Source organism: Delphinapterus leucas, chromosome 1 (genome assembly GCF_059928025.1).
Source record: "Delphinapterus leucas isolate spDelLeu-1000000601 "Yukka" chromosome 1, BTC_Dleu_Yukka2, whole genome shotgun sequence".
In the NCBI taxonomy this organism is placed as follows: domain Eukaryota; kingdom Metazoa; phylum Chordata; class Mammalia; order Artiodactyla; family Monodontidae; genus Delphinapterus; species Delphinapterus leucas.
The window spans coordinates 79,338,932-79,354,306 of record NC_143129.1 but is presented as its reverse complement, the minus strand read 5'-3'; the positions used below and the strand labels follow the sequence as shown (position 1 = coordinate 79,354,306).

General features: G+C 39.8%; 1 protein-coding gene across 4 annotated transcripts in view; it reads right to left on the bottom strand.

The window, feature by feature from the left end:
* The window catches only part of GATAD2B (GATA zinc finger domain containing 2B), a 79,421-nt gene that overhangs the window by 7,010 nt on the left and 57,036 nt on the right, over window positions 1–15,375 (bottom strand). For all 4 annotated transcript variants that reach the window (XM_089914958.1, XM_089914948.1, XM_022559778.3 and 1 more), the window contains 5 exons: window positions 6,566–6,901; window positions 2,468–2,597; window positions 1,660–1,791; window positions 1,220–1,348; window positions 596–766 (listed from right to left, as the gene is read on the bottom strand). In XM_089914958.1, the coding sequence (XP_089771084.1) occupies window positions 596–766; window positions 1,220–1,348; window positions 1,660–1,791; window positions 2,468–2,597; window positions 6,566–6,900 (897 nt within the window). In that variant the 5' untranslated portion in view covers window position 6,901. The remainder of the gene's footprint in view (window positions 1–595; window positions 767–1,219; window positions 1,349–1,659; window positions 1,792–2,467; window positions 2,598–6,565; window positions 6,902–15,375) is intronic.

Here is a 15,375-nt window from a genome sequence, read left to right as displayed (position 1 = left end):
AACTACTTAGCTTCCCCCAAGCTCAGAAAAAGACATGAGGTGTCCAACTTCTCCACTGATAAAGGACTCTGGCATGTAAGAAAGGAGAATGATAGTGGCTACGAACTAAAACTGCTGAGAGAGAGACTTCTCTGGTGGTACAGTGGATAAGACTCCGTGCTCCCAATGCAGGGGGCCCCGGTTCGATCCCTGGTCAGGGAACTAGATCCCACATGCATGCAGCAACTAAGGAGCCCGCCTGCTGCAACTAAGACCCAGTGCAACCAAATAAATAAATAAAAATAAAACTGCTAAGAGAAAAATAAAGATTTGGGATGCTTTGTCATACATCCTTTATGCTTCTTATTCCTTAGATCCCTCTATCTCTTTCTTCTAGGCAGATTTTAGCTTACTGCTGCTCTGCTGCATATAACATTTCTTCTCTACTACTAAGTAATTCCTCAGTGTTTCCACTTTGGGGACCACTGTCAACCCACCAAAATTACCTTTGTTGTCCTAGAGTTTCTCAGTGTCCCAAAACTTAAAATCTATGGTCGTTTCAACAGGGAAAGCAAATAAAAGATTTCTCTGTTTCCCCATGAGGGCTCCCTCTTACCGGTTGGTAATTGATGGCGGGATTCATATTGGGTGTTGTGGTGCGTACAAGGCCAGGCTTAGGTGGGCCCCGCTGACCCTGTAGCTGGGCTGGGTTTGGCGCAATCACACGTTGAGACATTAACATGTGTGGGAGGGTGGTATTGGTCGCTGAACGGATAACACTGTGACCCTGAAGGGCAAGAAGAGGAAAAGATATAGTCATAGCGGTAAAACGCTTCACAAAATGCCAAAGAGAAAACACTGTCTATAATACATAGCTAAGTGGAAACACAGAAACACAGTCAGACTTGGTAATTTTGTCTAAGGATCTGAGGATAAATCTACCATCACTATAAAACCTGATTAGTGGTTAGGAATTCCCTAGCTTCTTTGGTATAAACTATTTAACCCTCTATGGAAAAGGGCTAAGCGGGAAACCTCTGGAGAAGAAAGACTACGGTGGGAAGATTAGTTATTCATCCTTCTACTGCAGACTAAATCATGCTATTAAGGACCAACAGGACTATCTATGGTAATAACACCTCTATCAAGGCCAGGTTCTTCTATGATCTTACAAAAGCCCCAATACAGAGATAGGATAACAGGGCCCCCTGAAACTAAGATCACACTATGGGTCACATACCTGCAATGTCCTCAAATTCTGTTCAACCCCTTGGGCCCCAGGCCGGGATGGAAGCTTGGAGAGGCCCTGCTGTCCCACATGGGCAGGAGATGGCTGAACAATAGATGCTGCATTCTGTACAACTGGAGTCTGTGAGAGAGAAGAGAAAATGAGACAGTGGAAAAGGCTAATAATCGGAGGCAGAAATTTGGTACACTTCTAGACTTTCAAAACTCCTTGTCAGTCTGAAGCTCCTGTTGACCAGGAGGGAAAATAAGAAAAACAGAATCACTGTTTTCTTGATTAAGGCCCAAGATTAAAAAAAAATCACTATTCCTAGAGACTAAAAACCATGGAACCAGAGAAGAATGAGCCACCCAGCTGAATCTACCTGGGGCAGCCCATTCTCAAACCAGTTTTTCTTTGCTTTCTGCTAGTCCCTTATTTCTCGGGCACAGTACCTTCTGGACGACATTCTCTTTCTGTAGCTGACTCTGTCTCAGTTTCTTTAACAGCACCAGTCGGGCTTCTTCCAATCTCAGCTCATCTCTCAGCTGCTTGATGAGCTGCTGCCGTTCCTCAATGCCTTTCCCCTGAGGAAACATGGAGACTATCAGCTATGGTAGCAGTTACTCAGAGTCCTTTCCTGCAAGATGATCTCTTCTTTTAGGTCCCAAACCTCCACCTTCCACAAGAAGCACAAGGGGCAATGGAATTGTTATCTTTGTGTCCCTAGCACACAGTCTGGCACAGTGCCTGGTATTCAGTAGGTACTCAAAAACTGCTTACAGAATGAAAGAAGAGACCACATATAAATGCTAATTAACCAGATTCCTGGCAAAAGAGAAGAACAGCCAAAGGGAGATATTGCTTTCCTTTAAAATAATGTTTCTCAATCTTTTAAAGCCATGTTTCCTCTAGAAATACATGAAAACTTAGGAATTCCTCCATATTCCGAAACCCAGGATAGAGTATAGAATGTATCCTTCTAGCTAAGAGTTTACTTTACATGACTTGAATTATGAAGTTTTCATTTTCCAAAGAAATTATATTGAATATGCATTTTCAAACTCTCTTCTCCACTTGATTCTAATAGTTCCCTCTAAAAGGGCACACCCTTGAGGTTGAGAATCACATATGAAGAGTTTCATCAATGGGTAGTTTTTAGATCCAAAAAGTAAACACTAAAAAACCAGACATGGGACTCTCAGGGAATTAAAGAGAATAGTAGAAGCAAGAAATGAAGAAAGGAATCTTTCTTTTCTTTACCTTAAACATCTCTAGGTTGGCTGCTTTGAGTCTTTCTTCCATTCGGGAGCTGGAACGGGGACTGGAAGCCTCATTATCAGACAAAACAATGATGTCTGGGGAGGGAGTAAGCCTTCCTCGGTCTGGCTCACTAGACAAGAGAAGAAAAATTAAGGTACTTCCAACAGTGAAAGTTCATAGAAAAGTTCAGAAAACTTTTCTACACTGACCAAAGAAATCCAAGGAAACTTAAGTCTGTCCTGATTCACCCAGGGAAAGACAGAGACATCCAAATCAAAGGATAAAATAGACACCAAGATGTAAGTGACGACAAAACCTCAGCAAAAGTATTTTTCCCATCTAAATTCCTTACAGAAGATGCAGACAGAAAGACACTAACTGGCTTTAGGAATGGGAAAAAGAGATGAGTGTTTTTATCACACTGATTTTAATCAAAATTCCAAATGTTTTCCTTATATCTCAGTCTCCTTTTGGGTTGTCTTGTTAGTTACAGAGAAGGTCAAGAAAGAAATGGTTAGCTTCACAGGGGAGGAAAGACAAAGGCAGTAGAGCCTACTTGTCCACCCCAGATACAGATGACACGCTGCTAAGGAGGCAACCCATGATACTGATAACATGGTCCTGCCTATCTGATGATTTACAAAAAAAGGAGGTTACATGACAACTCCTTTGACAGTCTATCCTGTCAAGAGTTAAGGCCAAAAGAAGGTACTGTTGTCAATGGTTTAAGAGAATGGACAGTGCTAAGTATAAATGTCTACAGCCTTCTGGAGGACTGAAACTCCAGAATTAAATACATGGGACTTGCACCTACCTGCAAGTTCTACTTAGCATCTTCCCTCAGAAAGAAACTGTCTAGAAATAACTTTGAAATCTAAATCTTCCACACTGGCTATGCCTTATGGCCAATCCTATTTATTAGACAACTCTGGTTTTGGTCTTCCTGGAGCAAGCCTTAAGAGCATCTTGTCCCTCTAAAATCATGAGAAATGGCACTCACTGCGTAAGACCTGGATAACAAGAATCCTGCAAATTCTAATTGCCGTAGGTTCCCAAGTCAGCGGCCATAACCTCTAACTCTCCTCTGATTTCTTAACTCAGAGTTATCTTCGCTGACCCTACTTCTTTGAGATTTATAGTGTATAGTCAGGAGTATGTAGGTCTAAAACAATGTGTTCTTAGATCTTATTTAAACAGGTAACTCAAACCTTTTATAACCACAGATCTTTATAGTCCTGAGAGCCTCTGACCATTTCTCAGGGCCTCTTGTCTCAGGTACTGTTGGGACTAGGATGCCTTTTGCACAAGGCACCCTGGATGGTTGGGACAGGCATTCAATTCCTCAACAGGGTAAAACTGAGTTACTAAAACAACCAAATTTAGCTGAGGAAATAAAGTAGGGAGACAGTCATAATAATGACCATCTTGGGAACTATTAAGTTTGTCTGGATCGCTCTATAACCACTGCTCACAGACACAGCAAGCTGAGAATGTAGGCTTACAGAAAAAGAAGTCACTGGAGGGAGAAAAGAACCTTCCATTCTCTAACCCCAAGTTCCTGGAGTAATGGTCAGGCCTAAATGAAGAGTTTGAATTTTTACTTATCATTTCTATATTCCCTCATGCCTCCCCTTCCCCATCCCTAACAAGAACATGGGTGAACAACTTTGAGGTCTGGTAGATTTCTACTTCTTCTACATGATTCCCCAAGGCTTACATCGACAGTCAGAACTCTTTCCATCCTGGTCCTGGCTGGATACACACCTCACAGATTATTTCTAACCTAAGGAATTCTTCCTTGCTCAAATGAGTGCCACCTACTGCTTAAGGACTGTCCAGCAACAGGACAAGCAGAGACATTCCTACAAGGAGATTTTGGAATTAAGCGACATTTATAAGGAAGTAGTATCTGAGAAAACCCTAAATGATATTTTATTCCCAGATATAATGAGACTCACATTAGATAGATAGCACAGGTAAGGCAAAGCCCAAGTCAAGTTTCATTCTTCAATTTTTTTTTTTTTTTTTTAACTTTTGACCTGGAATTCTGGCCTCATTTATTAAGCTTTTCCGGGGACAGAAATTATTTTGCTACTTTCCCAAACACATATACGATTTACAATATTTGGTATTCTTAAGTATGAAACCCTACCAATTAGATAATATTAAAAGCCAGACTTGCTGCTGACATCATTTTGTGACTCAGACTGGCAAATACCCAGAAATTATAAAACTCCTAATCCTTATCCAGGTAGTAAAAACAAAACCAGAAAGAAAACTGCCACGTCTCGACAGCATTCCAAAACATAAGCAGTGTTGGTTTCATGCATATCTTATTTCACAGATATCATAACCTGCCCAACTGATGGCAAAAAAAAAAAAGATATTTAGGCAATTATGGCTATCACGTCAAGAGCCCTTCCTTCTTTCTGCTTTTAAATTCCAATTCCCTCCTTTTTTATCCACATCAAATAAACCATTGTTCTCCATGTTGAGCAATCTATCAGTCTAGTTCATTCTTACAATAAGCTTGAGGCTAAGTGGAAATAGCTGTCAGTATATCTGGTCTGGTGAAAGGGAAGAAGAACGACAGGGTAGATAGGGCCCATTTTTTCACGCAGAATGGGGATCTAGATGGTTTACATCAAGCCTCTTTTCCTGGAGACCATTAAAAACAGTTCCCAGTTTCCAAAGAATCAAGTTTCAAAAGTTCATTCCTCTAATAAAATTAAACACACTGGTAGAGTTTTCAGGGTACTCTTTTCAATACAGAATTTATCTGTGATACACTGTAATTCCAACAGAACTGAGATCTTATCAAAATGTGTAACAATGTTTCTATGAAAAACACATTTTCAGTTCCAATGTGCATGTAAGGAATCCACCTAACATTTCTCCTCTTCATTGTCCCCAGTGAAGTAGGATTAGTCATTTGCCCCAGAAGGTTAAGGGTGATTATGGGGCAAGTGGGTTACTCAGGTGCATTATCTCATTCACGCACTTTTCTTTTTTTCTAAAAGGATCTAAGGATTAATCTACTGTCATAATACTCTGCCGATACTATGTATAGCTCCCAAGAATTTTTCTCTTCTTCCACAACCACTAGAGAACTTACCTGAAGTTTCCTAAGGGTTTTAATGCTATTACCAAGAACAATGTTCCCCTACTGGGTGTGGTTTAAAAAAATAATTCTGGGACAATACTAATAAGTAAACATTAAAAGGTAGAGAAAGAAACCCAAGTAAGATTGTAAACCATTCCTTCCTTTTTTCTTCTTTCTGCATCAGTCCAGCTTCTTAAGGATCCTGCTTTAGATCAGTCCTAGGACAAAGTCAGCAAGGTCAACTGGAGGGCAACTGAACAGTGAAGAGTAATTCTCATGTCTATCAGGTATTTCTGAACCATGAATAAACTGAATATTCTTAAAACTAGGGTTGTCTATACTATGATTCACTGTTCAGGTAGACTCTAACCTCAGCCAGTTCTAGGTACCTCTTTATATTGTGTTCTCCACAGTTCCAAGTACTCAACCTTGATCAAGACCTGTGAAAACATGTGCTTGTGTGCTGTGTGTATGAAAGAGCACAAGCATGAGGGTACTCATATAAGTGAATGTGTATGCACATATGGGGCTTGGGGAATGTGGCACAAATGAAGTAAGAATGTAGAGGATTAGCACATAAAATTCCTTGTTAACACAAGAAAAGACAGGCCCATGCTCTTTGATGTAATAAAAGCTGGGTCTCCATAATAAACACATCCCTAAAACTCTTGGGATGATCTGAAGAAAAGACTGTTCTTCCCTCCTAAAATGGCCATAAGATTAGAGTGAAAGTGTATATTAACTCGCTTCTAACTGGGGTATCAACTCTTAGTGCCTCCTTTATCCACTTTATCTTAAGGGTAATAATTTTTGGAGGCACCTAGTTTCATCTAGAAACAAGAGGAATTCACGGTCAAGCCAGATAGCACAGGTACGTCTTCATTCAAGAAGCTTTAAGTTGAAAAACACCCTCCTCTCATTGGAAGTCATTCGTTTTTCATAGGCTTAGTTTATGATGAGACCCTATCTATGGAGGCAGCTGAACCAAGCCATACCTCCGTCTAGCACTCATATCCACAGGCTCATCATTGATGTTTTCTTTGCCCGGCCTTCCAGCAGTCCTGTTGTCTCCATGAGGCCTGAGATTCCCATTGAGCTTCTCTTCATAGCCCTTGACACCACTGCCATCCTGTTTGGTGGGTAACTCATGTGGCACTTCAAGATTTGCCAAATCCTTCCGTTTGAGCAGTGCCAACATTTTCAGACGTTCCATGGCCTCATGCCCCTCCATTTTGAGTCGCTTAGCCAGGACATCATCTCGCTCATCAGCTGGGTCCAAGCTCCGCTTCAACAGATTCAGGCGAAGAGCATCCTCTGTCATTCTATCCATCCTATGGAAAGAAACATACAACTGCTTTATCAGAATAAAGGCCCTTAAATAGTCCATAAGGAAAGAAGAATCATAGGTATATACATGGAAGGTCAACATTAAATGAGCTAACATTCTACCCTATAACTTCCTAGATGATCTATATTAAAGGAGATTTCATCTCTCAACCGCAGCAGTGAAAGTAAACTTCAAACGCTTTCCAGTCACTGAGGTTCTTACTGTATAGATGCCTGAAACCAAATACCATACTCACCTGGATAGTCCATTAAGAGCCTACATCTCTCAAAAAAGTAAACATTCTTTTGTGACTGGCTTTCTGTACATGCATGCTCAAAAGTCAGATGCTTTGGTTTTAATTCTCATACCAAATTCTTCTCCTGGAGAAGACTCTTTTATGAATGGGAAGTTCCTCAGGTCACTCATGCATATCTTTAATTGGCCTATATTACTGATGGAGACCAAGGGCATCTAACAGGAAGCCTCAGTTGTCTGGATACAGCGAGGGTCAGAAGGGCCCATTTATCTGCCCTCAATTCTATATAAATTCAGTATCTTGGCTTTGGTTAATGAAGAACTCAGGCTGATAAAAGGTAATATTTTCTTTACTCATACAGCAAAATTATTACAGACAAGCTAATAATCATTGTCCTTCTCATTTTGATTTCTTACACTAACAAAATCTAGACACACAATTTCACCAGCACTTTTTAAATCCAGGGTTATCTTCCTGGTAGGAAAAAGCAATGTGACACTGGAAAGAAAAATTTTTGAGTCATCAAAACATAGGTTCCAACTGCTACTTTTACAAGGTCAAATATTTAATAAGTCACTTTACCGCCCCAAGCCTCAATTCCATCTGTAGAAGTGGGCACTTGGAAGAGGGCTCAACAAAATTTAATTCCTATACCCTCAGGATATGACTACTACACCTAAGATACAAGATCAGGCTTGATAATTCATAGATTCAAGTAGTAGGACAGAGAAGATTACCAATGTTAATTGGTGCTCTTGCAAAGAAAAATATGTATACACTTGAGACATCTTCATTCCTGTAGTGCAGAGTAAAATAAGAGCTATCTGATTTTCTTCTAGTTATAATGAGGAAAAACAGTAACCAACAAAAGAATTTCCAGCAAGAGGAAACAGACCTTTTGGAGACCAGAGAAAAGTCAGAACTCAGATCTCTGAATTTTCAGGTAATGTTTCTTAATTCTCTTTCTGTTTTGTTTTTTTTTTCTTGTGTGGAGGGGGTACGCGGGCCTCTCACTGCTGTGGCCTCTCCCGTTGCAGAGGACATGCTCCGGACGCGCAGGCTCAGCGGCCATGGCTCACGGGCCCAGCCGCTCCGCGGCATGTGGGATCTTCCCGGACCGGGGCACGAATCCGTGTCCCCTGCATCGGCAAACGGACTCTCAACCACTGTGCCACCAGGGAAGCCTGGACTTTTTATATAAATGAAATCATACATTATGTGGTCTTTCGTGACTGACTTCTTTCACTTAGCGTTATGGGTTTTTTTGTTTGTTTGTTTTTTCGGTACGCGGGCCTCTAACTGTTGTGGCCTCTCCCGCTGCGGAGCACAGGCTCCGGACGTGCAGGCTCAGCAGCCACAGATCACGGGCCCAGCCACTCTGCGGTACGTGGGATCTTCCCGGACCGAGGCACGAACCCATGTCCCCTGCATCGGCAGGCGGACTCCCAACCACTGTGCCACCAGGGAAGCCCATGTTGTTGTTTTTTTAACATCTTTATTGGAATATAATTGCTTTACAATGGTATGTTAGTTTCTGCTTTATAACAAAGTGAATCAGCTGTACATATACATATATCCCCATATCTCCTCCCTCTTGCATCTCCCTTTCACCCTCCCTATCCCACTAGCATTATGTTTTTAAGGTTCATTCATGTTGTAGCATATACCATTACTTCATATTTTTTATGGCCTAATGATATTCCATTGTATGAATATATAATATTTTGTTTATTCATTTATCAATTTATAGACATTTGGTTTGTTTCCCTTTTTTTTTTTTTTTTTTTTGGCCGCACCATGTGGCAGGTGGGATCCTAGTTCCCCAACCAGGGATCAAACTCATGCCCCCTGCAGTGGAAGCACAGTTTTAATCACTGGGCCAGCCAGGGAAGTCCCCCACTTTTTACTAGTATGAATAATGCTATGAACTTTATAGCATTTATACAAGTTTTTGTATGAACACATGTTTTCAGTTCTCTTGGATATATAACTATGAGTAGAACTGCGGGGTCCTAAGGTAACTCTCTTTAACATCCTGAAGAACTGTTAGGCTGTTTTCCAAAATGGCTGCAATGAGGGTTCCAATTTCTCCATATCCTCTTAATTCTCTTTTAACAGCTATAGATATGAAACATATTATAGCATATATAAACATTCTTTAGCTGCAGGATCCCCAAAGATTTCTTATTTTGACATGTGTTACTTCTGAAGTGGTTTACCTCTGAAAAATACCCCCAGATGGAGTGACTGGAAAGTTGAATGCTACGGAACATCAAAAGTTAAACCCTAATTCCACAATAACAATGTCTTGGGTAATTTGATCAACATCTCATATTGAGAGTATGATTGAGAATACCATGAGGAGTTGCAGATGGTAAAAAGTCTGCCACTCAACTAATTATATACCTAGATGACAAAAGTACTTTAGAAAAGTACACAGCAAAATATATGAGTGTATATTAACACAGTACAGTGTTCTAAGTTTTGAGATAAATTATATTTATGAGCACTGAAAGTATATGACAAAATGACAAAATTCAACAACCTGGAGCTGAATGGAATTTGGGACGCCATCATTAGCTTGGCTTCTTCAACTGATAGTTATATGAATAGCTGAAATCAGTTCAAAAAATTTCCCCTTTATTATAATGACATAAATGGGTACACTGGAAGTTGGGAGAAACCAGAACCAGATATTTGAATGTCTGAGGTAAGTAATCTTTCTCAATAGATGGCTTGAGAACTCTGACCAAAATTTCGTTGCCCACTCTTGACTTTACTGGCCCAACTTTATGTACTCATAGCCATGCCTGCTTCAAAATCCAATGAAATATGGATGAATCTTGAAAACAATCATACTAAGTAAAGTCAGCCAGACACTGACTTTACTTAGTCAGAAGGACAAGTATTTTATGGTTCCACTTATATAAGGTACCTAAAATAGGCATATTCATAGAGAAAAAGCAGAATACAGTCCATCAGTGGCTGGGGGTGGAGAGAAGGTAGTAAGGAATGGGAACATCGCATGTCTCTGTGATGAAGAAAAAGTTCTTAAATGGATAGTAGTGATGGCTGCACATTGTGAAAGTACTCAAAGCTGAACTGTACACTTTAAAATGTTTAAAATAGTAAATTTTATTTTATGTATATTTTGCCACAATAAAAGAAATCCAATGTAATAGAGACTGATTAAAAATGGGCAAAAGTGATCTTTTGGGGATGATCTAAAACTTGATTGTAGTGACAGCTGCACAACTCTATCTATCTATCTATCTATTTATTGTCTGCGCCACGAGTCATGTGGGGTCTTAGTTCCCTGACCAGGGACTGAACCCACACCCCCTGCATTGGAAGCGTGGAGTCTTAACCACTGGACCACCAGGGAAGTCCCTGCACATTTACTTTAAAAAAAAAATCACTGAATCATACACTTAAATTATACTCCAATGAAGTTGTAAAAATAATATTCAATGGAAGTTTGTCACACACAAATTCCTCTCCAAAAAGTAAAACAAAAATTCTGTAAAATGAATGTTGTATGTTGCCTTTTAATGCCTAATCCAACTTTTCTGTTTCTTCTGGGCTGCAAATAATAACAACTAATATTTCTTAAGTACCTACTTAAAGGTCAAACATGCTACTAGCTACTAGGCACTTTATTACGTATTCTTATTTAAATTACCTCAACAAGTTACTAAGTGGTACTATTTCTACTTTAGAGGTGGGAAAAAGTGTCAAATCAAGTACCCCAAGACTGCAAAGCTTTGGATAGTGAATCTCGAGTTCCAACGCAGGTCTAGCTCACTTCAAAAATCTATTATACATTTTACAGCTATTTCAAAAAAAAAAATCTATTACACAGTACATCTCGCTACTCAGAGAGAGAGAATCTTAAGAAGCAGTGTTGTGTATTCATGTATTTGCACATGCATCTAACACATCCATTCCCCCCTAGACATTACATATATACTATGTGACAAGTTCAGGGTTAGGTACTAGGAGTAAAGGTGAAAAAAGACCAGGTCACTGTCTTTAACAATTTCATTCTGATAGGAGACAGACGTGCATATAACTAAAGTACTTAGATGTTACAAGAACTCATTTCCTCTGCCTTCCCTATATCCTGCTTTTCTTCCTCATAATGAAGAGAATTCAATTCATCCAGAGGCAAAAGCTAGAAGCCTGGAAATCATCTTTGACTTTTCCAGACTCTTAAATCTAAGTCACCAAGTCCTATCAATTCTATTATCTTCCTCTGAATGAGAAAATATGTAACACTGGTGTGTTGCTATTGGCAGCCACCTTGTGACCATGAGGGAAGGCAGCTTGCAGATAAAGCAGACACTGTGCACAGTAGAATACTGAGAGGAGAGCTAATTACACAGCTGTGCCACCAGATCAAACTACTTTGAAGCTAGTCCTGTTACACAGACCAATAAATTCCTTTAATGTTTAAGCCAGTATGAACTCGGTTTTCTGCTACCTAAACTGAAAATATCCTAAAGAATAGATAACTCTGTCAGAAGTGCTGAAATGAAATCAAAGTGGAGATATCCAATAAGCAGGTGGATACAAGGCACACAAAGAGAGCCAGAGTTCAGGCCAGAGCTGGAGATAAATATTTGAACAGGTAAAGGAGGTAATTGAAGTAATGTACAGGGATGAGTGAAACAGTCCAGAAAAAGAAATGAATATATACTCAGAAGGAAAAGAGCCAAGGATAGAACTTTGGGCAGTACCTACATTTAAGGATTGGCTGGTCAGAGGAAACTAAGAGAGCTAGTGGAAAACTAGGAAAGCATGACATGTCAACAAATTAAAGGAGAGTAGTTAATTGTGTCCAACAATTTACAGGAGAAAAATGTCCAGCTTTAAATTTACTGTTGACTGTTGTAAAAAACAAGAATGGCCAGATGGTGACAAAGCTTTAGATTCATGCTTGTCAAGTTTTTGACTCTTTGTTAGCCCCAAATCAAAATACAGGTCTGCAGTGAAAACTTTTAGAAGATCCTGAGAGGGAAGAGGAGGGATAGAGGTGAGTAAAATGAATTAATATCTACTGAGCTGCCTTTTATTTACTAGGCAATGTACAAGGCCCTTTATATTTATTCCCTCATTTAATCACATTAGAGAAATATTAATTTATTTTTAGTGAATTAAACTTTACAGATACAGTTGAAGCACTCTGTGTCACTTCCCCACCGAACCATTCTCTACCCTCCCTTCTTCCCTTCCCAGAGAAAGGCATTATGATGGATTTGTTATCATTCTATTACATATATATGTATCCATAAATAGTACATAGTATAGTATTTATTTATTCGTTTGTTTGTTTAGGCCGCACCACACCTGAACAATTCCCTAGTTCGTGTATTTTTAAAAGTAGCTCTTGGGACTTCCCTGGCCGTCCAGTGGCTAGGGCTCCGCGCTCCCAGTGCAGGGGACCTGGGTTTGATCCCTGGTCAGGGAACTAGATCCCACATGCTGCAGCTGAGATTCCACATGCCGCAGCTAAAAGATTCCCGCATATTGAACTAAGACCCGGCAAAGCCAAAAAAAAAAAAAAAAAAGTAGCTCTTGTATGTATCCTTTTTCATTTTGCTTTTCAATGTTTAATTTTTTAATATTTAAAATTTATCCAAGTAAATACATGAAGCACTAGTTCATTTGTTTTAACTGCTGTGTAGAACTCCACAGCAAAAATATTTGATTTAGTAATCATTCTCCAATTCAACATTTAGGCACCAATACGTTGATGTTTAAGCCAATGCTGTGATTTCCACTTCTGGCCAAGATTCTGTAACACAGGACAGATTTGCCCTCTCACCTGAAATAACAAAAAACCTCCAGACAAAATACATGAAACAAGGTTTTCAAGACACTGGACATCAGGCAACAAAGGACAGTGATCCCAGAGGGACAGAAAACAAATGAGGTGAGCTCTACAACTGCACTCGTTTTTGCCATAGGAGAGCTACTTTCTTTTTTCTTTTTTAAAAACTCTTTTATTTATTTATTTTCTGGCCTCATGGCACGTGGGATCATAGTTCCCTGACCAGGAATGGAACTCGCACCCCCCGCAGTGGAAGCGCAGAGCCTTAACCACTGGACTGCCAGGGAACTCTGCCATAGGAGAGTTTCTAGGACATGATGTGGGGAGGGGGAAATAAGGCAGAGCCAGGCAGACTCCTGAGTTCAAGAGAGGGAGATGGGGCTTCCCTGGTGGCGCAGTGGTTGAGAGTCCGCCTGCCGATGCAGGGGACACGGGTTCGTGCCCCGGTCCGGGAAGATCCCACATGCTGCGGAGTGGCTGGGCCCGTGAGCCACGGCCGCTGAGCCTGCGCGTCATCTGGAGCCTGTGCTCCGCAACGGGAGAGGCCACAACAGTGAGAGGCCAACATATTGCAAAACAAACGAACAAACAAACAAAAAACAAAGAGAGGGAGATGAGGGTGTAAGCGTATAGTGTGACAAAGGCAGCTAGATTTCAAAAAGGACAGAGTACCACAGAAGTAAGAACTGCAGAAAGATGGCTGCCGATGCTCCGCAACGGGAGAGGCCACAACAGTGAGAAGCCTGCGTACCGCAAAAAAAAAAAAAAAAAAGAGTAGCTCCTGCTCGCCACAACTACAGAAAGCCCGTGCGCAGCAACTAAGACCCAACACAGCCAAAAGAAGAATAAAGAGAAGAAAAGAAATAACAGTCAAAATGAATAAATGATGAAAACTATAAACCTACAAATCCAAGAACTTCAACAAACCTGAAGCACAAGAAACATGATAAAAACTACACCAAGGGACATCATAATCAAATTGCTCAAAACTACTATAAAGGGACTTCCTTAGCTGTCCAGTGGTTAAGCCTTTGCCTTCCAATGCAGGGGGTGTGGGTTTGATCCCTGGTCTGGGAGCTAAGATCCCACATGCCTCACGGCCAAAAAAACAAAACATAAAACAGAAGCAAATAAGTAGTGGTACATATATACAATAGAATATTACTCAGCCATAAAAAGGAACGAAATTGAGTCATTTGTTGAGACGTGGATGGATCTAGAGACTGTCATACAGAGTGAAGTAAGTCAGAAAGAGAAAGACAAATATCGTATATTAATGCATTTATGTGGAACCTAGAAAAATGGTACAGATGAACCGGTTTGCAGGGCAGAAGTTGAGACACAGATGTAGAGAACAAACGTTTGGACACCAAGGGGGGAAAGCCGTGGTGGGGTGGGGATGGTGGTGTGCTGGATTGGGTGATTGGGATTGACATGTATACACTGATGTGTATAAAATTGATGACTAATAAGAACCTTCAGTAAAAACAAACAAACAAAAACAATAAAAAAACAAGCAATATTGTAACAAATTCAATAAAGACTTTAAAAAAATGGTCCACATAAAAAAAAAACATGATTACATGTAAAGATAAGGATAACATCAAATTTCTTGCTGGAAACAATGCAAAAGAGAAGACAGCAACATCCTTAAAATACTGAAAGAAAAAAATCTGACAATCTAAAATACCATACCTGTCAAAAAAATACCATTTAAAAACAAAGATGAAATAAAGACTTTTTCAGTCATTTTAAATTTCCTTTATCAATGTTCTCCTTTACAATTTATATTTATTTGTATCTTTAAAAGTTCCCCTAATTATGGTCTCAAAGCTTACTTTGTCTGAAAACTATATACATAGTTCTACTACAGGTAAAACAGATAAGCAACAAGGATTTACTGTATAGCACAGAACTATATTCAGTATCTTATAATAAACTGTAATGCAAAATAATCTGAAAGTATATATGTAACTGAATCACTCTGCTGTACACCTGAAACACAATATTGTAAATCAACTATACTTCAATTTTTAGAAAAAGTGTTATTAACTATAGTCACCATGCTGTACATTACACCTCCATGATTTATTTTATAACTGGAAGTTTGTACCTTTTGACCACCGTCACCCATTTTTGCTCCATTCCCCCCAGCCGCCCTGGCAACCACCAATCTGCCCTCTGTATCCATGAGTTGGGGTTTTTTGTTTTGTTTTGTTTACATTCAACATATAAGATCATACAGTATTTGTCTTTCTCTGTTTCACTTATTTCACTTAGCATAATGCCCTCAAGGTCCATCCATGTTGTCACAAATAGCAAGATTTCCTTCTTTTTTATGACTAATCCATTTTGTGTGTGTGTGTATACACATATATATCACATTTTC